Source organism: Mustelus asterias, chromosome 9, assembly GCF_964213995.1.
Source record: "Mustelus asterias chromosome 9, sMusAst1.hap1.1, whole genome shotgun sequence".
Taxonomy (NCBI): Eukaryota; Metazoa; Chordata; class Chondrichthyes; order Carcharhiniformes; family Triakidae; genus Mustelus; species Mustelus asterias.
This window is the reverse complement of record NC_135809.1, coordinates 41,513,639-41,538,472: the sequence shown is the minus strand read 5'-3', so window position 1 is coordinate 41,538,472 and position 24,834 is coordinate 41,513,639. Positions and strand designations below refer to the sequence as shown.

The 24,834-nt window shown below is 42.4% G+C and overlaps 1 protein-coding gene across 1 annotated transcript in view; it reads left to right on the top strand.

Moving 5' to 3' along the window:
- The window catches only part of wnt5b (wingless-type MMTV integration site family, member 5b), a 127,208-nt gene that overhangs the window by 94,529 nt on the left and 7,845 nt on the right, over nucleotides 1-24,834 (top strand). The window contains exons 2-4 of the mRNA XM_078220072.1: nucleotides 3,541-3,689; nucleotides 4,927-5,174; nucleotides 12,292-12,584. Of these exons, the coding sequence (XP_078076198.1) occupies nucleotides 3,541-3,689; nucleotides 4,927-5,174; nucleotides 12,292-12,584 (690 nt within the window). The remainder of the gene's footprint in view (nucleotides 1-3,540; nucleotides 3,690-4,926; nucleotides 5,175-12,291; nucleotides 12,585-24,834) is intronic.

Sequence of the window (24,834 nt, the reverse complement as noted above, 5' to 3'; positions counted from 1 at the left end):
TGCTCCCTAATTCAATAGGATCAAAGCTGATCAGCCTGAGCTCCAAATTTCTTGCCTGTCTCACAACCTTTGTTGATCAAAAATCTGTCTAACTCCACTTTAAATCTATTGAATAATCCAGCCACCACTGCTTTCTGTGGAAGAGATTTCCGAAAGTCAATGACCTTCTGAGAGAATATTTATTTCTTCATCTCATCCATGACCATTGCTTTGGGAGGCGACAATGCCCTTCTCATTAATCTACAACAGTATTCTTGTCAGTCATTGTTGGAATCAATAAATTGCTCATTCCGATTGTTTCAAGCCAGAGTTGCCACTCTTCCGTTCGGTTATACAAGTTGAAATGTGATTAACAAGGCGCTATCTCGTGGTATCGGTAGCGAATCTGACAAGGTTACTGTACAATAACTGCTGCCATGTCTGTAAATATTCTGATTACCTCGAACTTCCATTGGCCGAGATCTATTAACACACTGGTAAATTGTGCCATTTAAGATGCTTACTTCTTTGCAGTTGTAATGTTTATTCCACCTTCAGTTTAGTTGCCTAAAGTACACAAAGATTTTTGAGGTGCATTTAAGTCTTTATGATACAAGCCGTTTCGATCATCTGTAACAAAAAATGTACAGATTTTCTAACACGGTTCTTAATTAATAGATGGAATGTGTATTTCAGAGCGTTTTAGGCAGATTTCAGTCCATAGCAGGAATGGAGAAAGTTAAGGAGATATTTATATACTCATCATTCTTTATTGGGGGCAAGTTACAGTAGATTCCTGAAGAGGACACAGTGTACTATTCTACTCAATGTTCTACTCAACTGTTTTCTGTTACCTGCCTGCACATTAAATTTGGAGAGGACCAAGAGTATAACTATACACAATAAGCTATCATCATAGAAATCATAGAAACCCTACAGTGCAGAAGGAGGCCATTCAGCCATCGAGTCTGCACCGACCACAATCCCACCCAGGCCCTACCCCCACATATTTACCCGCTAATCCCTCTAACCTACACATCTTAGGACTCTAAGGAACAATTTTTAACCTGGCCAATCAACCTAACCCACACATCTTTGGACTGTGGGAGGAAACCGGAGCACCCAGAGGAAACCCACGCAGACACGAGGAGAATGTGCAAACTCCACACAGACAGTGACCCGAGCCGGGAATCGAACCGGGGACCCTGGAGCTGTGAAGCAGCAGTGCTAACCACTATGCTACTGTGCCGCCTATCTTACGAATGATCACTATGAAAATAGCTCTAATCTAACACATCTGCAATAGATAATAGAGCGATTGGTTCTGACTTACAACTGTTATTTTACTGTCCATAATTATTTCTTGTGTGTTGTGGGGGAATATTTTCAAAGGAAGCTGTGATAGCACACTGGAATGAATGACAGAACTGAATCATTGATATGTTTAGATGTAATTGTTGGGGAGAGTACACAACACGACACCCGAGATATTACAATTCTTGCAAAAAGCGAATGAAAGAAACGTATACGAGTTTTATCTGAAAACGTTTGAATTTGATGATTACAACTCAATGAGTAATTAGATAGAATTTACACTTGAGCAGTGTAGATCTAAATGGTGATGACGTCAATAGGCCATGTTATAGTTTGTATTTTTGTCCCTTTATTTTGTTCCCAATACTTTAATCACTACGCCACAATAACGTGTTCTTTGTAAGAGGCAGTATTTAATGCTAAATTCTATTTTCTGAAACCAGTCTAATATAATATTCGAAGCAATCCGCATGACGTTTACTTCTGCGAATGTTAAATGCGAGCACTATGTGTTTGAGGAATTTAGATCGGGTTTTTTCTTTCTGGGCCATTGAGAGGCTGGCGTTCCGACTATTTTTTGGCTGTGGGGGTCAACATCTGCTGTGCAGGTGGAGGTTTGGACGGTATGGATCTCTGGCTGGCTGTACGTGTGTGTAGTCTGCAGGTGAGAGACGCCCAAGCTAGGGTCAGTAAGAGTTGCTGAATATTGTCACCCCTTCCTCCATCACCTTCCACTTTAGGCATCCTGTACACGAAGCCTTAAGGATGAAGTATTGACACGGTCCCCGGTGCTGGCAGTTACTGTGCCATCAGTGTGTCCAGTTATCATTCGCCAAGTTTAGCAGGAATGGCACTCTTGTGTTTTGTTTAAAGTTTGGAAAAGGGGGGAACACCGCCGGAAAGAATAGTTTTGTCTAGATATACTCTGCAATGAGGTTCTGTCTGCACTTTCATATCATTTTTCTTCGGCTGTCACGAAAAATCGGAATCCTTTTATCGGGTTAGAATTCTGTTAGATTGTAGCACGCTCCGGTTTACAGAAGGGGAGAAAGAAAATTAAGATATGCAAGAATCTTTCGGAAGGGGTGTGTGGGGGAGGGGTTGGATGTGTGTTCTTACTGTTGAGGGTTGGAAGGGGCCAGGTTATTTCCGGAGTCTCGCTGCATCATAATACAATGGCCATTCAGGAGAACTGCCGTCTGCACTTTGATCATTTCGGCATGCCGATCCCAAACACACTCGCACAATCCTTTCCGAATAACTCTTCTAGTAAATTCAAGTTCGCCAAGTCGGCTTTTCACCATTGATGCTGTTCAGTTTCTTGGAAAGCAACCCCCCCTCCCCCAGCTGTAAAAAAAACTTTGATGAAATGCCCTTTACTGGTTTCATATTAATTTATTGTTTAATGAAATACAGATGTTGTGACTGCAGTCTGAAATATAAAGCTTGCGTGTAAGATCTGTTCATCGTGCGGTTGTTATACTAATAAGCCTCTGTACAATAGACTAGAAATGTTGTTTTAAGATGTTGAAACTAAGGTCTGCCGGACCTTCTCTATTGACCATTCAGGTATGAAACGGTTCCTTAGATGGCCCGCAAGTTTATTGCCGCCAAATTTCTATTCTGCTTGTTGAAGGGTTCAGCAGATGGGAAGGCGCTTTTCTTGGCCTAGCTGTGGTATGCTGGTGTATCATCCTCCAACCCCAGGATATTGTGTTTGTACAGCCCACAATCTGGATCCATTTGGTGTTTGGTTAACACTGGTGGTCGAGAGCTGGTCGGAAGGAGTGCTGTGGTGTTGTTGGCTGCTGTCCTTGGATCCTCGCCCCCACCCCTCCTCCTCAGATCTGAACCTTACTTATATTCCACTTTTGTGTTGTTGTCAGATAGAGACCTCTCCAGGTTTCGGAGGGGAAAATCCCGAATGGGATGGAGGGAGATATCCCTTTCAACACGCTGCTATTTTGCCGCGGTGTGTAAACTCACTTTCAGATGCCAAGCTTAAAAAAAGCTTTTCCCATTTAGTGTGACAGTCTCTGACCAATCGGAGCGAGGAGATGGACCCTCATAAAAACTCTTGTGTTTAATAAGAGATTCGCTAGAATTCAATCGGACCTCAGATTCCTCCGTTTGTGATCATCGAGCATGGACTAGAACTCGATGGTAATAATAGGAACCCAAATCAACTGGCGTGTGGAGGGCTGCTTGGGGAACTGGGCTGATTGCCTTTGCTTTTTTTATTTACAGAGGACTGTGGCAGTGCGATTGTTGGCGCAGGGAGCGCTACATGCTGGTTTGAGCCCGGCCAGACTCACCATGACTGGGCTTCGCGTTCTGTTGGCTGTCGCTTTACTCTCCAGCTGTTCCCAGTGCTTGGTTGAGGCAAACTCATGGTGGTAAGTAGCTAACCGATTTTGCAGTTTAATTTAATGTCGAAGTACACTCGATTCGGAATGGTATGGAACTTCGCTGCCGTGATTTGGCAATTAATCGGAGACTTAAGTTCAAGGGTGGATGCTTAAGTCTATATGTGTTTATATATATATATATAGACAGGTAACTTAATGCACAGCGTTGCTAGATTGTATGAATATGTGACGGAGCTGTAATAATGGAGTTCTGTCAGCGAATTCACGATTGAACAATGATTGGGAATTTTAAGATGATAATCAAGCTTCAGGACAGTGTATAACTATATATTTTTTTCATTTTTGCTCTTTATACTTAGGCTATATAATAGCCTGTTCCTGTAAAAAGGACACTACTGCACGCTGCTAGATATACTGATGTCTGACACATTTTAACTCTTTAAAAAAAAGTGTACTCTCCCTCAGACATAAGCCGAAAAGTTATTGTATGTAGTCTCTCGCAATGTAATTCTACCTATTGAAATATATATAATACAAAAACAGAAAATGCTGGATAAACTCAGCAAGTCTAGCAGCATCAGAGGGGCGAGAAACACAGTTAACGTTTCGAGTCCATATGACCCTTCGACAGAAGCCTTCCAGCATCCGCAGTATTTTGCTTCTTTTTAAATATATATCCCTCAATATAAAGGGTCTGAGGTAAGGTTTCAATTTCTTTCTTGGTAATTTACTGGTACGGTATATCTAGAAAATGGCGAGTATTTTGCTTCCAGCTTTTCAAAAGTGTTATTTAAGGAGGCTTCTTGAAAATGAAGATGACATTTGTACACCCATGCCGAACGGATTACTCCAATATGCACTATTTTCAGATAATTAACGGAGTCAAGGGCAAGTTCTTAATATCGCAGCTTTAGTTGCGCTCGCTATAGAAAATACTGGAAATAGCATCTGCAGAGAGAGAACCAGTTAACTTTCCAGGCCAATGACCTTTCATTAACTCGGTTTCTCTCTTCACAGCTGCTTTCAGACTTGCTGAGTTTTCCCAACACTCTTTTTTATTTCAGATGTCCGCAGTATTTTGCTTTTGCATTCCGTTTCAAACCATTTGAAAAAAATCACTGGGGCTAACAAATGACTTCATCGTTTTAGTAAATACAATATTGTACAAGGGGAAAAGCCAAACAAATTGATGCCATCATATCATTCTGAAATGTATGATCTGTTTCTCCAAATTGCCTAATTCCTTGTGCTTGTTTAACCATAGGTCGCTGGCTATGAACCCCATCCAACGGCCTGAGATGTATATTATCGGAGCCCAGCCTCTCTGCAGTCAACTGAACGGCTTGTCGCAGGGCCAACGGAAATTGTGCCAGTTGTACCAGGATCATATGGTTTATATTGGAGAGGGGGCAAAGACTGGCATTAAGGAGTGTCAGTACCAGTTCAGACAGAGGCGGTGGAACTGTAGCACCGTGGATAATACCTCTGTGTTTGGAAGGGTCATGCAAATAGGTGAGACTTTCCACTTGGCTACATAACAAAAAAAATGCTTCAATGAAACAAACGTTTAGCACTCATATGTGAGATCCGTTGCGTTTGGTTCCCCCTTTCAACAAAAGTGCAGCCCAACCTTTCTGTGTGGAAAACGCGAGCCTGCGGTCATTAGTCCTTCGGGTTTATAGGAAGGTGTCGCCTCGATTCATTGTCCCTGCCTTTTTGAAATGCAATTATCCAGTGACAGGGACTCGAGAAATCCGGGCCGAGATTGATGTTTCCGATAAACAATGCGATATGGTGTCAGAGCAGAGAGAATGGAACTGAACTCCATATGCAGAGCAGATGGATTGGGAACGTGGCCAGAGTTCCAGGAGTTTTCATTCTTTAGATCTGGTTTTGTCCTAGGTTGAGTTGGGAGAGAGGGATATTGGAAAGGTTGGTTGCTTTTGTTTATGAAATAAGCAGACGTTTGCCTCGTCAGGGAAACTCATCCATTTAAAAAATGACCGGTTGCGGTGTCCGCTTGGCATTCTCGCTCGTTTTATTGAACTTTTAACCATAGCAGGAGAGTTAGAACTGTGCACCTGCACTTTGTTCCCAGTTGTTGAGACTGGTAAATAAGATCCATCATTTTTTAGAGGGTTGTTCAGCTTCCTTCATAGTTTTCATGGAAAGGATAGGATGTCAAGGAATCATGGATAGCACATTCTGGATTGACTTTTCTATACGGTGGATGGAGCTTCCACACAGCCGGAGTTTGGTCAGGTAGAATTGACGTTTATAGGACAAAGAACGCGCGCGGTGCACGCAAGTTTGCATAAAATGTTCACTTTTACCACACGGTTATTTAAAACATGAGGTTACAGCTTCAGCTGATGCTGAAATGACATTGAAAGATCGCAATTTTATTCGCAGCTTGAATTTCAGTTATCGCGGTGAAGTAGGTGAGTAAAATATTTCTTTAAGCAGCTGAAGATAGAACGGGCTCTTTTACAGAAGTATCAACTTCCAGCTTTTGTCAGTGAACAGTGGTTTTCGCTGTTTTATTTCTGACCTCGTGGGGTTATTCTGGTAGATACTGGCTCATATCGATTTATTGTTGGAAACAAAGAGACTTGTGACAGGGAAATGACCGGGAAACCAGAGCTAATTCACTTTGTGATCAGATTAGCAGCCCACCCCCTTAAGGTATCTCGAATGTATTTGGATGTGGGGCCAGTTAGCTCAGTTGGCTAGATGGCCAAAGTGTGGTTCAGAATACCGCCAAAAGCACCGGTTTGATTCCTATTCAGCGGAGGTAGCCTTGGGATCTGCCTCCTTGCCCTGAGAGTGCAAGGTAATGCTAAACCATACCTGACATAAACTGCCAAGCCTCAGCAGCCAAAGACCATACCATGCCATTTGGATGTATTGAAGTATGTGTAGCTCACTCATGAGAGATCACTCTTGAGTTTAACAGTTGTCTGTCTTCCCTCCTTTTTTCTGGGGCTTCTGAATTGAGGGATCAGGAATTCTTTAAAGAATTGAAGATCAAGCATGCCAAAATTTATGCATCAGAGCAAATGATTACATAGAATTGCACAGGATTAATGGAACAGGCCAATGTTTGTGCTCATTTTGGGTCTTTGCCCATTTTTTCTCATGTAAATTTACCATTGTAACCCTCTAATCCCTTTTCCCCCAAATACTTGTCGAGCTTTCCCTTGAATTTATCTATACAATTTGCTTGAACCATTCTTTGGGTTCCTGAATTCCCTATTGCATTTCTTGGTGACTATCTTCTGCTGATGGGCTCAATGCTCTTTCCCACAAGTGGAAACATTCTTTCTTTATCCATTCTATCAAAACCTTTCATCATTCTAAAAACCTTAGATCACCACTTGGCCTCTTTTTCAGGAAAGAGACCAGCCTGCAGATTCTTTCATAATCTGTTTCTGTAAATGATAATTCACCTTCCTCTCATCCTACCCTCAAACATGAGAACAAAAATCCCCAATCCATTTTGTCAATATTATAACTGTTATCATAGTTCATAAGGTTATATATTATCGATTCGTCAGGAATTTTAACTTCCTGAAGAGAAAGATTTCCTTGTTTAGTATGTTTCTATGTTTCTAATGATAGCCAAACACTGCATTTCATTTAGTAATCATTCAAGGACTATTTGTTGATTTATATAATGAACTCTATTTCCTTTGTGAATGCCATTAACCGTTTAGTGACTGCGCCTATTAAATCTTACTGTTAATTGATTAGTTTCAATGTTTTTAGAACTGAATCTTAATCACATTAATATTGCATTAATATTCATAATCCCCAATCTCTATATAATCGCTTCTTCCACCTACATAACGTCATCCAACTTTGTTCCATCTCAGTTCACATGCTGCTGAAGCCCTCATTCAAGCCATCACTGCCTCTAGACTTGACTATTCCAGCACACTCCAGGCTGCTCTCCCACGTTCTACCATGTACAATCTTGAGATCATCCAAAACTCTGTTGCCTTTGTGGTTTGGTAGCATGTTTTGTTTTATAATGCTCCTGTAAAGTGCCTTCATTATGCTAAAGGTGCTATAGAAATATATAATGTTCTTATTATATATATTGTATATTACAGTACTACAAGTCTAGTTTAGAAAAAGAATCATTTGACAGAATTCCCAACCTTAATGAACTAGACTGAATAATAGAACAAAAACTTGCATTTATATAGCAGGATACCAAGTGATTCGTGTTTCTGATATGTAGCTACTGTTGTATTGGATGCAGACATGGCAACAAGGCCCTACAGACAACAATCAGCTAAATTATGTTTATCTTGGAGGCAATGAATGAGAATAATAGTTCGTTATGTGACCAGAGGAATGCTTGCTCTTCTTCAATTGAGCATATTGTCAGGGACCAGATCAGAACCCCCAAAATATTATGAAGTTAACCTAGACCCCAAACTTTTTTGATTTTGGCTTTATACGAGAATAAGGTGTTTCATTCCAGGTGTGATTCTATTAACCCACTAGGAAGCTTTTATTGAAACCAAATTTAACAACACAGTTGAAATATAACAAAAATTAGCATAACTTATACCAATTGAAATACTTAAAAATGACATGATATAATTCTTAACAGCTAGTTCCCACAGCCATAAATCCCTCTTCAGAATCAGCACAAACATATAGGCTCACACTGATGCTAGATTTCCAGTATTTTAACCCCACTGGACAGAGATACAGAAAGACACCTGTCTTCTGACTTCCATATAGCTGCTTCTAGAGAAAGATCTATCTTCCAACAGCAGAACCTCAGAGAAAGAAACCTATTATCTGACAGTCTCCAATCTCCAGCGAGAGAAAGAGAGACACAGAGAGCTACTTCTCTCTAAAGATTTTTTGATTTTTGATTTGATTTGATTTGATTTATTATTGTCACATGTATTAACATACAGTGAAAAGTATTGTTTCTTGCGCGCTACATAGACAAAACATACCGTTCATAGAGAAGGAAATGCAAGAGTGCAGAATGTAGTGTTACAGTCATAGCTAGGGTGTAGAGAAAGATCAACTTAATGCAAGGTAAGTCCATTCAAAAGTATGACAGCAGCAGGGAAGAAGCTGTTCTTGAGTCGGTTGGTACGTGACCTCAGACTTTTGTATATTTTTCCCGATGGAAGAAGGTGGAAGAGAGAATGTCCGGGGTGCGTGGGGTCCTTAATTGTGCTGGCTGCTTTGCCGAGGCAATGGGAAGTGTAGACAGAGTCAATGAATGATATTAGCATACAGTGAAAAGCATTGTTTCTTGCGCGCTATACAGACAGAGCATACCATTTATAGAGAAGGAAAGGAGAGAGTGCCAAATGTAGTGTTACAGTCATATCTAGGGTGTAGAGAAAGATCAACTTAATGCAAAGTAGGTCCATTCAAAAGTTTGGCGGCAGCAGGGAAGAAGCTGTTCTTGAGTCGGTTGGTATGTGACCTCAGACTTTTGTATCTTTTTCCCGACGGAAGGCAGAAGAGAGAATGTCCAGTGTGCATGGGATCCTTAATTATGCTGGCTGCTTTGCCGAGACAGCGGGCAGTGTAGACAGAGTCAATGGACGCTGGTTTGCGTGATGGATTGGGCTACATTCACGACCTTTTGTAGTGTCTTGGGCAGAGCAGGAGCCATACCAAACTGTGATACAGCCAAAAGAATGCTTTCTATGGTGCATCTGTAAAAGTTGGCGAGAGTCGTAACTGACATACCAAATTTTCTTAATCATCTGAGAAAGTAGAGACCTTGGTGGGCTTTCTTAACTATAGTGTCAACATGGGGGGACCAGGACAGTTGTTGGTGATCTGGACACCTAAAAATTTGAAGCTCTCAACCCTTTTCACTTCATCTCCATTGATATAGTCAGGGGCTTGTTCTCCTCTACGCTTCCTGAAGTCGATGACCATCTCCTTCATTTTGTTGACATTAAGGGAGAGATTATTGTCACTGCACCAGTTCACTAGATTTCTGTCTCATTCCTGTACTCTATTTCATCATTGTTTGAGAAATGACCCACAATGGTGGTGTCATCAGCAAACTTGAAAATCGAGTTGGAGGGGAATTTGGCCACACAGTCATAAGTGTATAAGGAGTATAGTAGGGGGCTGAGGACACAGCCTTGTGGGGCACCGGTGTTGAGGATGGTCGTGGAGGAGGTGTTGTTGCCTACTGATTGTGGTCTGTGAGTTGGAAAGTTCAGGATCCAGTCGCAGAGGGAGGAGTTGAGGCCCAGGCCATGGAGTTTGGAGATAAGTTTCGTAGGAATAATGGTGTTGAAGGCTGAGCTATAGTCAATAAATAGGAGTCTGACATAGGTGTCTTTGTTATCTAGGTGTTCCAGGGTTGAGTGCAGGGCCAGGGAGATGGTGTCTGCTGTGGACCTGCGGCGGTAGGCAAACTGTAGTGGATCCAGGCAGTCTGGGAGGCTGGAATTGATTCATGCCATGACGAAGCACAAGATCCCAAGCATCAACTGAGCTTGTTTCTCTCTGTGAGCCAAGCTTGGCCCAATCACATGGTTTTTCCAGTCATTCAACCAAATCAAGCCTCACACCCCGGGGGAAACCCCTAAAATAACGACGCTGCATTAGCCCAGATTAAAACAAACATTCCAGCAATTAGGATCAATTATACATCTGCAGCATCAATATGTAGACTGCTGGTTATATACAAAGCAGCACAGGTAAATAGAACTGACTCCTAAAAAAAATCCTGCACAAGAAACATGATACAAATATATTTCTTAAAGACACAGTATTGTCACAATATGGTAGCTTTGATATTGACCTCCACTGATTCAAATTAATGATAATTGGAGACTTAACAGTGAAATACACTAGTGCAGCCATAGAGAGCAATAAAGGTAGTAAGCACTATAAATCCAGCTTGAGGAGGAGGAATGCCTTTTACTACCTTGAAAACAACTAAGAAAATAAAAGTTTTATAGAAGGAAACATGTCAAAAGTGCTCTTAAGCAAGTCTACCATGCCAAAATATATGTTTTCTAATATAAATAATAGAGACATACTCGAGTCTCATTTTATGCAAGTTTTATAAAATAGAACTGTGAGGCTTGGCCACTTTCAGTATTTTGTTTCATGTCAGACTTGTCTTTGTTGATTCAGTAAGTTTGGTATTTTATGGACAAATAGCTGTCACATTTAGGCTGTAGTGGAACCATGACAGACATCAGAATTGATAATCTGGACCATCCTTGAGAAATGTTTAGTAAACAAGTGTAAATTCTGATATCTGTGTATTTGCTGAAAAGGTAAAAAAAATTGATATAACTCCTTCAGTAATATTGAACTATGTTTGATTCCTTGTTTCTGCTGAATTAACTGGTCCAAACCAGGACTGTAATGGGACACTGAAATTGACCTAGAAGACAAAAATCTAAAACCAGACTGATCATTATTTCATCACTTCTGCTGGAAAGTCTACTTTTGTAGAAATCAGGTCAGGTCACCAATGCCCTCCACGTTTCAATAATGTGTTGACATTCAGGGCCCTAACTTATTGCATTAAAAAACCCACCCACTTATACATGTTAAAATCACAACCTCACTGTTTAGAATCATGTATAGATAAAAATGAACTTATGTAAGTTATTGGACAACTGCTGACATCCATGCAACTGTATACTAATATATCTAATTGCTTTTAAGAGAGAAGTAGAGAAAAATATTGATAAGACAGGGAAGAAATATATGCATGCACAGAGATAAGAGAAAACAAATATTAATATATAATTGAATCCCTTATGTGGAGATGCCAGCATTGGACTGGGGTAAGCACAGTAAGAAATCTCACAACACCAGGTTAAAGTCCAACATGTTTATTTGGTAGCACAAGCTTTCGGAGTGTCGCTCGGACTTGCTTGGGCTTGCAAAATCTCACTAACTGTCGTGGCTGGAGACAATTCACACCTCTTTAACCTGTGCTTAACCCTCTCTCCACTCACATTGTCTGTATCTGTAAAGACTTGATTACCTGTAAAGACTCACATTCCAACCATTATCTTGTAAATTGAGTCTGTGTCTATGTATGCCCTGTTTGCAAACACAACTCTTCACTCACCTGAAGAAGGAACAACACTTGAAAGCTTGTGCTACCAAATAAACTTGTTGGACTTTAACCAGGTGTTGCGAGATTTCTTACTGTGCTTACCCCAGTCCAATGCCGGCATCTCCACATCTGAGCGTCTTACCCAGGCCCTCTCCCCACCCTATCGCCATACATTTACCAAAGCTAATCCACCTAACCTACATATCTTTGGACACTAAGGGACAATTTAGCATGGCCAGTCCACCTAACCTGCATGTCTTTGGACTGTGGGAGGAAACCGGAGCACCCAGAGGAAACACACCCAGACATGGAGAGAACGCCACACAGTCACCCGAGGCCGGAATTGAACCTGGGTCCCTGACGCTGTGAGGCATCAGTGCTAACCACTGTGCCGCCATGTTGCCTGTTCTGACACTTTTTAACTCTTTGTTTGAGACCAGGGAATGTGAAGTGGAAATACAGTTGATGTACTCAGTCATATGTATAAATGCTGCAGCCACATGTATATTGACCATATCCTGTTTTGTCCAATTTCAGGGAGCCGGGAGACTGCCTTCACATATTCTATTTCAGCAGCTGGTGTAGTAAATGCAATAAGCCGTGCATGTCGTGAAGGGGAACTCTCAACCTGTGGCTGCAGTCGTACTGCCAGACCCAAAGACCTTCCCCGGGACTGGCTCTGGGGAGGCTGTGGGGACAATGCAGATTATGGCTACAGGTTTGCCAAAGAATTTGTGGATGCTAGGGAGAGGGAGAAAAATTACCCCAAAGGCTCAGAAGATCATGCCAGGACACTGATGAATCTGCAGAACAATGAAGCTGGCAGAAGGGTAAGAAATGGACAGAGATGAGCTCTCTTTTATCTTTACTCATCATTTATGGACAAGAAAACATTTTCCATCTTCAGCAGATTTCCAAAATGTTTCTGTATCTCCATCTGCCTGCTCCTTTGTTTTTTTAATATTTTCTTAGTTATTTGGCCATCTGCTGCCTATTCACCTATTATCTATTTTTAACTATCTATGAAGCAATCTATTTATTTACCCATCTTTTAATCAATCTATCGTTAATCAAACTATCGTTTAATCAAACTATCGTTTAATCGTTTAATCAAACTATCTAACGAACTATCACTACACCATTCACATATTTTCATTTTCTGGTATTGCATTTTTGCCAATTGTGATGTTGTATTATGGCTAGTTTTATTTGTTTTCACTTTGACACTACTTTTTAAAATTATAAATCTTTTCTTGATCTGAAAATGAATATTTACTGTGGAATTTCATTTTTCTATAAGTTTTTATCTATTTAGAAAGTTTTTAAGACAGATTGAAGTTTCATCAGGGTGTGAACTGCAACCTACGTATTAGGAAATCAATGTTTGATTTTCTTATTTGCACATATGATTAACAACTCAAACTCACCCTTTTATCCACTCCTCTCTCTGAAAGAACTTTTTAATATACTCAAACATGTTGATCATAGGCTGTTTCTGGTGTATTGGTGTCCAGTCTATCTGCAACTAACTATGTTAGACATGGCACAGTGTTGGCATTTTGTATTCCACAAATTACACAAATTTAAAAAAAAACGTACTTTCGTCTGGATTACACATATTGGGGCATATATCAGGCGTTGATCCAATCAATATTTTTGTTGATGTCACACTGGGGTGGGATGTACAATTTTTCTGGGCTGAACTTGGTCACTATTATTATGATGATTGGACTAGGTGAAGATTGTATTCCAATCTTTCCTTTCAGATCAGTCTGTTCCCCTCTGCCTGGGATGCACTGTGGCATCATGGCACATGCAGTTCTGCAAAGAAAGGAATTCTTTCTTTGGGAGAGTCCTATCCTTGCAAAATAATTATGGAATCATAGGATGATTAAAGCACAGAAGGATACAATTTGGTCTATTGTGTTCATACCAACTCTCTGCAAGAGCAACTAATTTAGGCCCATTCCCCTGCCCTTATCCTTTAGGCCTGCAAATCCTTTCACTTCAATTGCTGATCCAAATCTCTTTTGAAAGCCATATTGAATCTGCCTCCACCATACTCTCAGACATGCATTCTAATTTCTCATCAAATGATTGGGCCTAAGTTGTCTTCTTCAGTTCTTTTCCTGAAGTCGGGTCCTTGGCGATTATTCTCCAAACCCTGATATAGTGCCATGATATTTATTTCTACTCGGGCAAGGAGGCAGGCCTTGGACCTGCCTCAGCTGGAACAGGGATTGAACCCTGTGCTGTTGGCATTAACCTGATCCACACACTAACTGTATAGCGAATTTAGCTAATTGAGGGCCTAGGTAGAGCAATCAAATCAAATTACAATGAACATGATGAAGCTGATCAGATACTTTTTTTAATTCATGGGACATGGGCGTCGCCGGCTGGTCAGCATTTATTGCTCATCCCTAGTTGCCCTAGTAGGGCAGTTGAGTGTCAACCACATTGCTGTGGCTCTGGAGTCACATGTAGGCCAGACCAGGTAAGGACAGCAGATTTCTTTCCCTAAATGACATTTGTGAACCAGATGGGCAACTAGAAGTGCCTTTTTTTAAGAGAAACTTGTTATGAGGCTATGCCCCTTTAATTTTGAAAATAAGATTTTTCAACTTTCAGTTGAGGGGAAATTTTGTAATTTGAACTGATACAGAGTAAACTGCTAAAAATACATGGCCACATTGCAAGGTGAAGGTGAGAAAACAATCAAATTAACTTCAGGGGTGTGCGAAGATAGGAGACATTTCATATTTTCCAGATACCCATCAAAACTTGTAACTGTCTCAGGAAGAGATGTAAAAAATGGATATTGAAACAATACTTGTCACAAATGGACCCCCTAAAGTCTCTTGTAAAAACACAATATGTGAAGTATTTCAAGGCAGAACTGCCAGCCATTAGAGAGAGGGAGATTGCAAGTAATACAGGTGGCATTGAGAAAGCCTTCAACCGAGGAAACAGGCTAAAGACTGCTCTTACCCTTTCTCTCTTTTGGAATAAGTGAGTATTCTAATTCAAGAAGTCAACTGTACCTATCAGAAAACCGAGATCTCATAATAATTGTAACATCTTCTATATCTGACCACATCCAGGGAACTAACTGACCCAAATCGACCACAATGTTTAAAGTCTACATCTCAAGGACAATCAAAGAACTCTTAACTATTATTTTATCCTTTTTAATGGACTCTTACCTGCCCTTATTTCTGGTGTGTGTGTGTGTTTGGTGCCAATAAATTTACTGTTTATTTCACTCAAGGAAGCCTTGTTTGATTGGCTCCTTAATTGCTCACATCTTAAATAGTTAAATACATCCTGATTTGGGAAAGGTATATCCTCGTAAAAAGAAACTTAAACCTTTATTATGGCCAATTAAAGGGGTTGAATAGAGGGAAGCTCGTTCACTCCTGCCAAAAGCGTTGGAGTGGGTAAAGTAAATTGTTCCTTCAAAAACCTGAAAAAGGTTTTCATAGAGTCATAGAAACCCTACAGTACAGAAAGAGGCCATTCGGCCCATCGTGTCTGCACCGACCACAATCCCACCCAGGCCCTACTCCCATATCCCTACATATTTACCCACTAATCCCTCTAACCTATGCATCTCAAGACACTAAGGGCAATTTTTAGCATGGCCAATCAACCTAACCCGCACATCTTTGGACTGTGGGAGGAAACCGGAGCACCCGGAGGAAACCCACGTAGACACGAGGAGAATGTGCAAACTCCACACAGACAGTGACCCAAGCCGGGAATCAAACCCAGGTCCCTGGAGCTGTGAAGCAGCAGTGCTAACCACTGTGCTACCGTGCCGTTTTCTTGGGTCTGTAATACAAAAATGCTAAAATGTCTACATTCAATGTTAATGGTTTCATACAACAGGATGGGATAACTGGCAAGAATAAATGCACAATCCTTTCAAGAATAAAAATATATAGCTAGGGACTTAGAGGTGGAGTTTCACCTAAAAGTCAGAAAAATGGAAATTTTAAAATGGGTGTGAAATTGAGGATACTGAAACAGATCAATTAGCAACAGAGAAATTAAATATTGGAGCAGTGGTAATAGGAGCTGGAATTTGAGGAAAGGGAGAGAGTGAGGCAGGAATGAGAAAGAGAGAGAGAGGCAGGAATGAAAGGAGGAGAGAAAATTTCAGGAAAGGGAGATAGCATTCAAGGAAAGGGGAGAGAATTGGAGAGAGTGTTGGAGGTGGTTCAGAGGAGATTTACTGGATTGATAGCTGGAATGAGTGGGTTGTCTTATGAGGAAATGTTGGACAGATTGGGCTTGTTTCCACTACAGTTCAGAAGGGTGAAGGGGGTCTTGATTGAAGTATATAAGATCTTGAATGGTCTTGACAAGTTGGACGTGGAAAGGATGTTTCCACTTGTGGGGGAATCCAGAACAAGGGGGTACTGTTTTAAAATTAGTGGTTGTCATTTTCAAACACAGATGAGGAGAATTTTTTTCTCTGAGGGTTGTGCAACTTTGGAACCCTCTGCCTCAGAAGGCAGGGTCATTGAAGATTTTTAAGGCAGAGGTATTTAGATTCTTGTTAGGCAAGGGAATTAAAGGTTACAGGGGTAAATGGGAATGTAGAACTTAAAATACAAACAGATCAGCCGTGATCGTATTGAATGGCAGAGCAGGCTTGAGCACTGAATGGCCTACATCTGCTCCTATTTCATATGTTTGTATGTAATTCCAGGAAAGTGAAAAAGAAAGGACTTTTAAATTAAAACAGCTTGGGCTGAGAAGGGAGGATCCTACTATGCCCCTTGAGACACTCCAAGCTCAGACTGAAGGGCTTAGGTATTCAAGTTTGCAAATTTGAATTCCTAAATTTGATTCAAAAGAGGTGGATGCCGCCTTATTTCTTTTGAAATGATAGCACAGCAGCTAAAGAGGCCAGCCCATTTATTACTGGTCCCTGCTGCTGTAGAGTAAGCTGACAGGAGAAGCTCATGAAGTTTACTGCCTTTTGCTTGAGGGAAGTACAATGCGCTGTGAGGCAGCAGAAAGTCTGTAATAGTTAGTGTCGGAGGTCAGAAATTTTGTACCCTCTGAAACAACCCGACCAGATGTACTTGAAATTTGAACAACTTGAGCAACTTGCTTTTAACAGGTAGGCACAGGCAATTAAAACTGAGGCACCTATGAAAACCTTTATGAAAAAGTATCCTCAAGGAGTTCAAAAATTGCATAACTTTCCTGATAAGAACTCACATAGAGGACCAGAAAGTAACAAGGGCTAGGTAGGCTGCAACCCTAGCTGATGGTTCTGAGTTTGTCCACAAACCCTTACCCAAAGGAAACCCATTGCCTAGTTAACCCAGTGAAACGGGAAGGATAGAAGATGGGAGAGTGATAAATGTTTTCTGCTGCCCATGGGTGTTCAGTATCCTATCACTGACCCTCCTCAGGCCAGAAAGGATGGTGCTGAGAAGAGGATGAGGTTGAAACTGTGTGGTTTAACAGCCACAATGCAGGACACCTCTGTGCTGATTGTTGATGGTTATGGGAAAATTCCATGGGATTTGTTGGGGCACACAAGCCCCACACAGAAAATGAGAGGCACGGTAGCACAGTGGTTAGCACTGCTGCTTCACAGCTCCAGGAACCTGGGTTCGATTCCCAGCTCGGGTCACTGTCTGTGTGGAGTTTGCACATTCTCCTCGTGTCTGCGTGGGTTTCCTCTGGGTGCTCCGGTTTCCTCTCACAGTCCAAAGATGTGCGGGTTAGGTTGATTGGCCATGCTAAAAAAAATTGTCCCTGAGATGTGTAGGTTAGAGGGATTAGCGGGTAAATATGTAGGGATATGGGGGTAGGGCCTGGGTGGGATTGTGGTCAGTACAGACCCGATGGGCCAGATGGCCTCTTTCTGCACTATAGGGTTTCTATGATTCTATGAGAGAGAGCAGAACAAACCAGGCTACAACTCTGACTGAGGCAGCAAATCCCTGTAGACCATAGACTCACAGACCACTGTGAGTACAGGTGAGTTTAAAATATTCCTGAGAGTTACAAGGATTTTGTATCGAAGGAAGAGTGGCCACATTTCCCTAGGGTGTGGTATGTCTGTAGTGATACGGTGATACAGAGGGCCAGCTACCTCAATTGCTGGGAAAAGCATAACTTTTACCCCAGAGAGAATGTAGTAAGTGCCAAGGTGTTAGTAAAGGGTATTGAAGGAGGGTATATTCCCATCCCCCTACACTGGGTGCACCTGGAGTGCAACCTTGGGGGTGATTTTCTGACATCGCCGTACCTGGCGCAGTTTGTGCCAATCCTTGAAAATAGCACGTGGGCCTAAAAATTGGCTTCATGTCCCGCGCAAAATGGTTTGCAATCATAGAATCATAGAATCCTACAGTGCAGAAGGAGGCCATTCGGTCCATCAAGTCTGCACTGACAATAATCCCAACCAGGTCCTATTCCCATAACCCCATGCATTTACCCTAGCTAGTCTCCCTGACACTAAGGGGCAATTTAGCATGGCCAATCCACCTAACCCACACATCTTTGGACTGTGGAGGAAACCGGGCACCCGGAGGAAACCCACGCAATCATGGAGAGAAGTGCAAACTTCACACAGTGACCCAAGCCGGGAATTGAACCCGGGTTCCTGGCGCTGTGAGGCAGCAGTGCTAACCACTGTGCCACCGTGCCGCCCAAACCCTTTTCTACTGCCGCAAACCGGATCGTGCACAGAAATGACACGGGGTGAATTAGCATGAGATTGACTTCATTTCAATCTCATCAGTGAGTTCGGCACGCGATTGTCCCCCTCCCAAAATGTTCCCACCTATCCGGCAGGAGGTCACACCAGTGCGAATCAGTACTGATCTACACTAACAGAGGATGGACACGATGGTCACGCCGGGAGTAGGGGAATGGCAGGTCATTGAAGCTCCCAGGTGGTAGGGGGCATAGCTGGCACTGTCCATTGTACAGTGCCCACATGGCACACTGACAGTACTCACCGGACATCCTGGCAGTTGGACATTGCCAGTGTGCCGGGGCAGTGGACAGTCCCAAAGGGGTGGAGTCTGAGTGGGGTCTATGATGGGGGGTTGGCTGAGTGGGATCTATGATGGGGGTGGGCTGAGTGGGAGCTATGATGGGGATGGGAGGCTATGTAGAGGGGGGTCATACAGGAGTGGATCATGCAGGGGAGCATGATGGTGGAACCACTGAGGGTCTCGATGCCAGAGACTGGTGTTGGGGAGGGGTTGGGGGAACATGCCGCTAATAAGGACAGGGAGGTCCTGATATCCATGGGTGGAGGGAGGAGTCTCCAAGTGCACTGTTAGATTGGGGCGCCCTTACAAAACGGCGCCTGAGCTCTTTGCAGCCGGGCTCACTGGCATGTTTAGGCCCATTTCCCTCAGTACCAGCACGCAACTAACCACTCTAAAAAAGTATCTCGAGTGTGGGATAATTGCACTATGGAATGTACCTGATGGACTGGTGCCAAGCGTCCCAGTATTCTTGCCAGTATGTTTTTGGGGGGAAATTCCGCCCCTTTCATCAGTGAGCGTGGGAGTCATCCCTCCGTTTGCTTGTGGGTGGAATTGACATGATCCTCAGTACTGACCTGGCAGGATCAAAGTGATAACATGCCCAATAGTCTAAGAAGCTGATTGAGGTCAGGAAGACAGAATAGCTTCAGGAGAATGTGCCAGGCTTTTTCCCTGACTGTGTAGTAACTTGGTCTATAGAGAGAAACTCCATCAGAGGAGGCTGAAGAGGTGCTGTAGATAGATGACTGTACTGTCTGGTTATTTGAAATTTTGTTTGAGAGTCTAGAGGACCCTAAGGAGATAACATGTATGTCTTCCTCGCTTGCTGCTCAACAAGCTGACCTGTTATTAATAAAGTTAGCTCAAGCTGCCCAAATCGAAGCTGAGGCAAAGGCAATCCCTGAATGCTATACATTAACAATGAGGTGCTGATGAGGAAGTAGAGACTCTCTGACAAACCTGCAAACAAGTAATGGAGAGTGATTCATCAGGCTGTGCTGCAGCTGTGGTAACGTGGGGAAATATTACGGCCAGCACACAAAATCCAGATGGCTGTTATGTTGGTATACAAAAAATCCAAGCCTGTATCAGCCAATAATTTTACTGGCCACGCCACAAAGGAAGTAGTAATATTTTGCAGAACCTGCCACAGGAGCCAGGTTGTGGGAAAACCCGAGTCTGCAATGAAACCATCACCTAAGATTCCCATGCCAGTTTTTGGGAAACCGTTCAGCCAGATGCTAATGGATTTTGTGGGACTCCTGCCCAAAACAAAAGGGAGCTTTCAGAATATCCTTACTATCATGGATGTGGGTCCTCGCTTCCCAGGGACACTTCCCCCGAGAACCATAGCTGCCAAAATAGTGGTGGGGGAAAGTAACAAAATCCAGTCGGATGAGGGCTCAAATGGCATGTCCCAAATATTCCAGGAACTTGTGGGTAACTTGTGCATGACCCAACTGATGTCCTCACCGTATCATCAGCAGTTGCAGGGGATACTAGAATGGTACCGTCAGAGCCTAAAAACAATGATCATGGCATACTGCCATGAGTATCCATAAGACCATAAGACATAGGAGCAGAATTAGACCACTCGGCCCATCGAGTCTGCTCCGCCATTCAATCATGACTGATTTTCTTTTTCTCATCCCCATTCTGCTGCCTTTTTCCCATAACCCCTGATCCCCTTAATAATCAAGAACCAATCTATCTCTGTCTTAAAGACACTCAATGACCTGGCCTCCACAGCCTTTTGCGGCAAAGAGTTCCACAGATTCACCACTTTCTGGCTGAAGAAGTTCCTGCTCATCTCTGTTTAAAGGATCGTCCCTTTAGCCTGAGGTTATGCCCTCTGGTTCTAGTTTTTCCTACAAATGGAAACATCCTCTCCATGTTCACTCTATCCAAGCCTCGCAGTATCCCGTAAGTTTCAAAAAGATCCCCCCTCATCCTTCTAGACTCCCCCAACGAGTACAGATCCAGAGTCCTCAACCGTTCCTCATACAACAAGCTCTTCATTCCAGGGATCATTCTTGTGAACCTCCTCTGGATCCTTTCCAAGCACATCCTTCCTTAGATATGGGGCCCAAAACTACTCTCAATATTCCAAATGGGGTCTGACCAGAGCCTGATACAGCTTCAGTACATCCCTGCTCTTGTATGCTAGTCCTCTCAACATGAATGCTAACATTGCATTTGCCTTCCTAACTGCCGACTGAACCTGCATGTTAACCTTAAGAGAATCTTGAACAATGTCTCCCATGTCCTTTTTTGTGTTTCTGATTTCCTAAGCATTTTCCCATTTAGAAAATAGAACGTCTCCATTCCTACTTTCAAAGTGCATAACCTCACACTTTTCCACATTGCATTCCATCTTCCACTTCTTTGCCCACTCTCCTAATCTGTCCAAGTCCTTCTGCAGCTTCCCTGCTTCCTCAATACTACCTGTCCCTCTACATATCTTTGTATCATCTGCAAACTTAGCAACAGTGCCTTCAGTTCCTTCCTCCAAATCGTTAATGTATATTGTGAAAAGTTGTGGTCCCACACTGACCCCAGAGGCACACCATTAGTCACCGACTGCCATCCTGAGAAAGACCCCTTATCCTCACTCTCTGCCTTGTGCCAGTCAGCCAATCCTTTATCCATGCCAGGATCTTACCCTTAACACCATGGGCACTTAACTTATTTAACAGTCTCCTATGCGGCACCTTGTCAAAGGCCTTCTGGAAATCTAAATAAATCGCGTCCACTGGTTCTCCTTTATCTAACTTCCTTATTAGCTCCTCAAAGAACTCTAATAGATTTGTCAGACATGACCTCCCCTTGACAAAGCCGTGCTGACTCAGTCCTATTTTATCATGCACTTCCAAGTCCTCTGCGATCTCATCTTTAATAATGGAATCTAAAAACTTGCTAATGACCGAAGTCAGGCTAACCAGTCTATAATTTCCTGTCTGCTGCCTCCCTCCCTTCTTAAACAGCGCTGTTACATTTGCTACTTTCCAGTCCTCTGGGACCCTCCCTGCCTCCACTGATTCCTGAAAGATCACCACCAATGCCTCCACAATTTCTTCAGCTATCTTTTTTAGAACCCTGGGGTGTAGTCCATCCGGTCCAGGTGATTTATCCACCTTCAGACCTTTTAGTTTCCCCAGAACCTTCTCCTTAGTGATTGCCACTACACTCACCTGTGCCCCCGACTCTCCTGGAGCTCTGGTATCCCACTGGTGTCTTCCACCATGAAGACTGATGCAAAGTAACTATTCAGTTCCTCTGCCATTTCTTTGTTTTCTATTATTACTTCTCCAGCCTCATTTTCCAGTGGTCCAATTGCTATTTTTGCATCTCTCACCTTTTATATATTGAAAAAAAACTCTTCCTATCTTCTTTTATATTACTAGCTAATTTACACTTATATTTCATCTCCTCCCTCTTCATTGCTCATCCCCGTGACTGGGATAAAGGACAAGGCTTTCTTCTGTTCACTACCAGAGACTCACCCAATGAGTTTCCCGATTTTACTCAGTTTGAATTGGATTACGACCATCAAGTGAGATATCCTCTGAAATTAATCACGGAGAGATTTGTACAACAGAAGGAGGAAGTCTCCATGTTACACGCAGTAACCTTGATCTATGAGCGACTCATGAGAGCCTGTGACATGGACACTTAAAAATCTCCCAAACAGCTGTAAGAAAACAGGCAGACAAATGCATCAGGGCCCAAACTTTTCAGCAAAGAGACTAACCGCTAGTCCTCCCACCAATACTGGGTAAACCCCTAAAAGCCTGGTTCAGTGGAAAAGAATCTTGTGGAGATAAATTACCTAAATGACACCCCAGGCAATAGGAAAAAGCAAAGACTTTGTTATGTCACATGATAGAACCCACAAGCAGGTCTGTCTAATACAACAGACCTGGAGGACAAGCGGAACAGTTGGGATGAACTGGAGGGAGATGTGGTTGAGACCCATATTGAATCCCATAATGTGTGGCAAGGAAACAGAATTTGTGGCAAAATTGGGCACCATAATTCACCCACCTAAATGCAGAACAGCGAGGAGACCTGACAAGGCTGTTCACTGCATCTTAAAAGCATCTGTCGAGACAAGCCAGGCTGCACCACTTTAGCTCTCCATGATGTGAATGTGGGAGAGGTCCCTTCCATAAGGCAATATTCCCATGGTCTAGGTCCAGAGAAGTTGGCCCAAGTTCAAGAGGATATTAACTATCTTCTGGAGCACCAATAGAGCCTAGCAGCAGTAGCTGGGATTCCCCAGTTGTGCTCAAACCAGTTGGCTCCACAAGGCTCTGTATTGACTACCGGAAGGTTAATGCAGCGACCAAGGCCAATTCCTAACTGATACCCAACCTGGGAGACTGTATAGATAGGGTAGGTAATGCAGCCTACTTGAGATTTACTCAAGGGATATTGTCAGTTTCCCTTGACTGTCTACGTGAAGGAATTCTCCACCTTCATCACTCAAGGTGGGTTATACCAATGTCGGGTCATGCCATTTGATCTCAGAAATGTCCCAGCCACACTTCAAAAGCCGATGAACCTGGTAGTCATGGACTTATCCAATTGTGTACTGCACCAGGACAACCTCCTAGTGTAGTGACACTTGAGAAATTCATTTAGAGCAACTGGAAGCCCTTTTCCATAAGTGACAGTCAGCTGTCACAAGAGTGAGTTTGCTAAGAATCAGGTAACATAACCAGGACATGTGGTGTGTCAAGGACAAGCAGTAGTACAATTTCTATTCCCAAAACAAAATGGGAAAATCACAAAATTTATAAGGATGTGTGGGTTCTACTGCAAGCTTATTCCAAACTTCAGCACTACCCCATAAACAGACTCACTACAGAAAAAAAACAAAAGTCATATGGACCAGACTACTTTTGAAAAGCTGAAAGCCATTTTAATGAACAAACCAATGTTAGCAACTGCAGACCATAACCAAGCATTTAAAGTAGTCAACAATGATAGTGACCTCAGAGTAGAGGCTGTCTTCCTCCAGGAGGATGAATCAAAGAACAAATAGAACAAAGAACAAAGAACAATACAGCACAGGAACAGGCCCTTCGGCCTGCACCGATCATGTGTTCCTAACTAGACCATCCGTTTGTATCCCTCTATTCCCAGTCTGTTCAGGTGTAGGGAAACCAATTGGGTACTTCTCCAAAGCTACAGTAGAAAAATAAACTCTTAAGTTTATTACTAGCTCTCAACACCTTGAGAGATATGTCCAAATTGGATCCAGAGAGACCACAGTCTATACCAACCACAACCCTTTGACCTTTCTGGAGAAATTCAAAACTCAGAATGCAGGGTTCTTTTCCATTGGTTTGTTTCTCCAGCCAGTTCAGCCAGATCAATTAGAAATTGCAGAGAAATTGAATACCTTGAATATGTTGACTACCTTGTCCAGAATTTAAAGAGACCCACTTAGAAAAAAATGGATCATCCAGACAAGGGCAGAAAAGAGTGAATTGAAGTTAATATTGTTTTGTGCTTTTATACTTTGTAATGAAATCAGAATTAATCTTTATTTTGAAAATATGATTTTTCAACTTTCTACTGACTGGAAATTTTACAATTTGACTGAGACAGAGAAAACTGCTAAAATGATGTAAGGCCCCATTCCAAATGGAGGTGAGAAATAAACAAATTACCCCCAGGGTTATGTGAAGAGACATTTTCTATAATTCAGATACATCTTGAAACTTGTATCTGTCTCAGGAAGAGACTTTAAAAAGGCAAAATTCTGGATATTGAAACAATGGCTGCCACAGACAGACATACTCAAAACATCTTGGAAATACACAAGCTGCTCAGCCACTGGAGGGAGATTGCAAGTGATGCAAGTGTCCAGAAAGCCTTCAGCAGAGAAAGCAGGCTGAAGATTGCTTTCTCTCCCTCTTTCTTTTGGAATAAGCGTGTCATTGGGTTCAAGAAGTCAACTCTACCAGAAATGTACCATCGAACCAAGACCTACTATACCTGACCACATCTAAGAAACCAGCTAGCACAGATCAGTCACAGT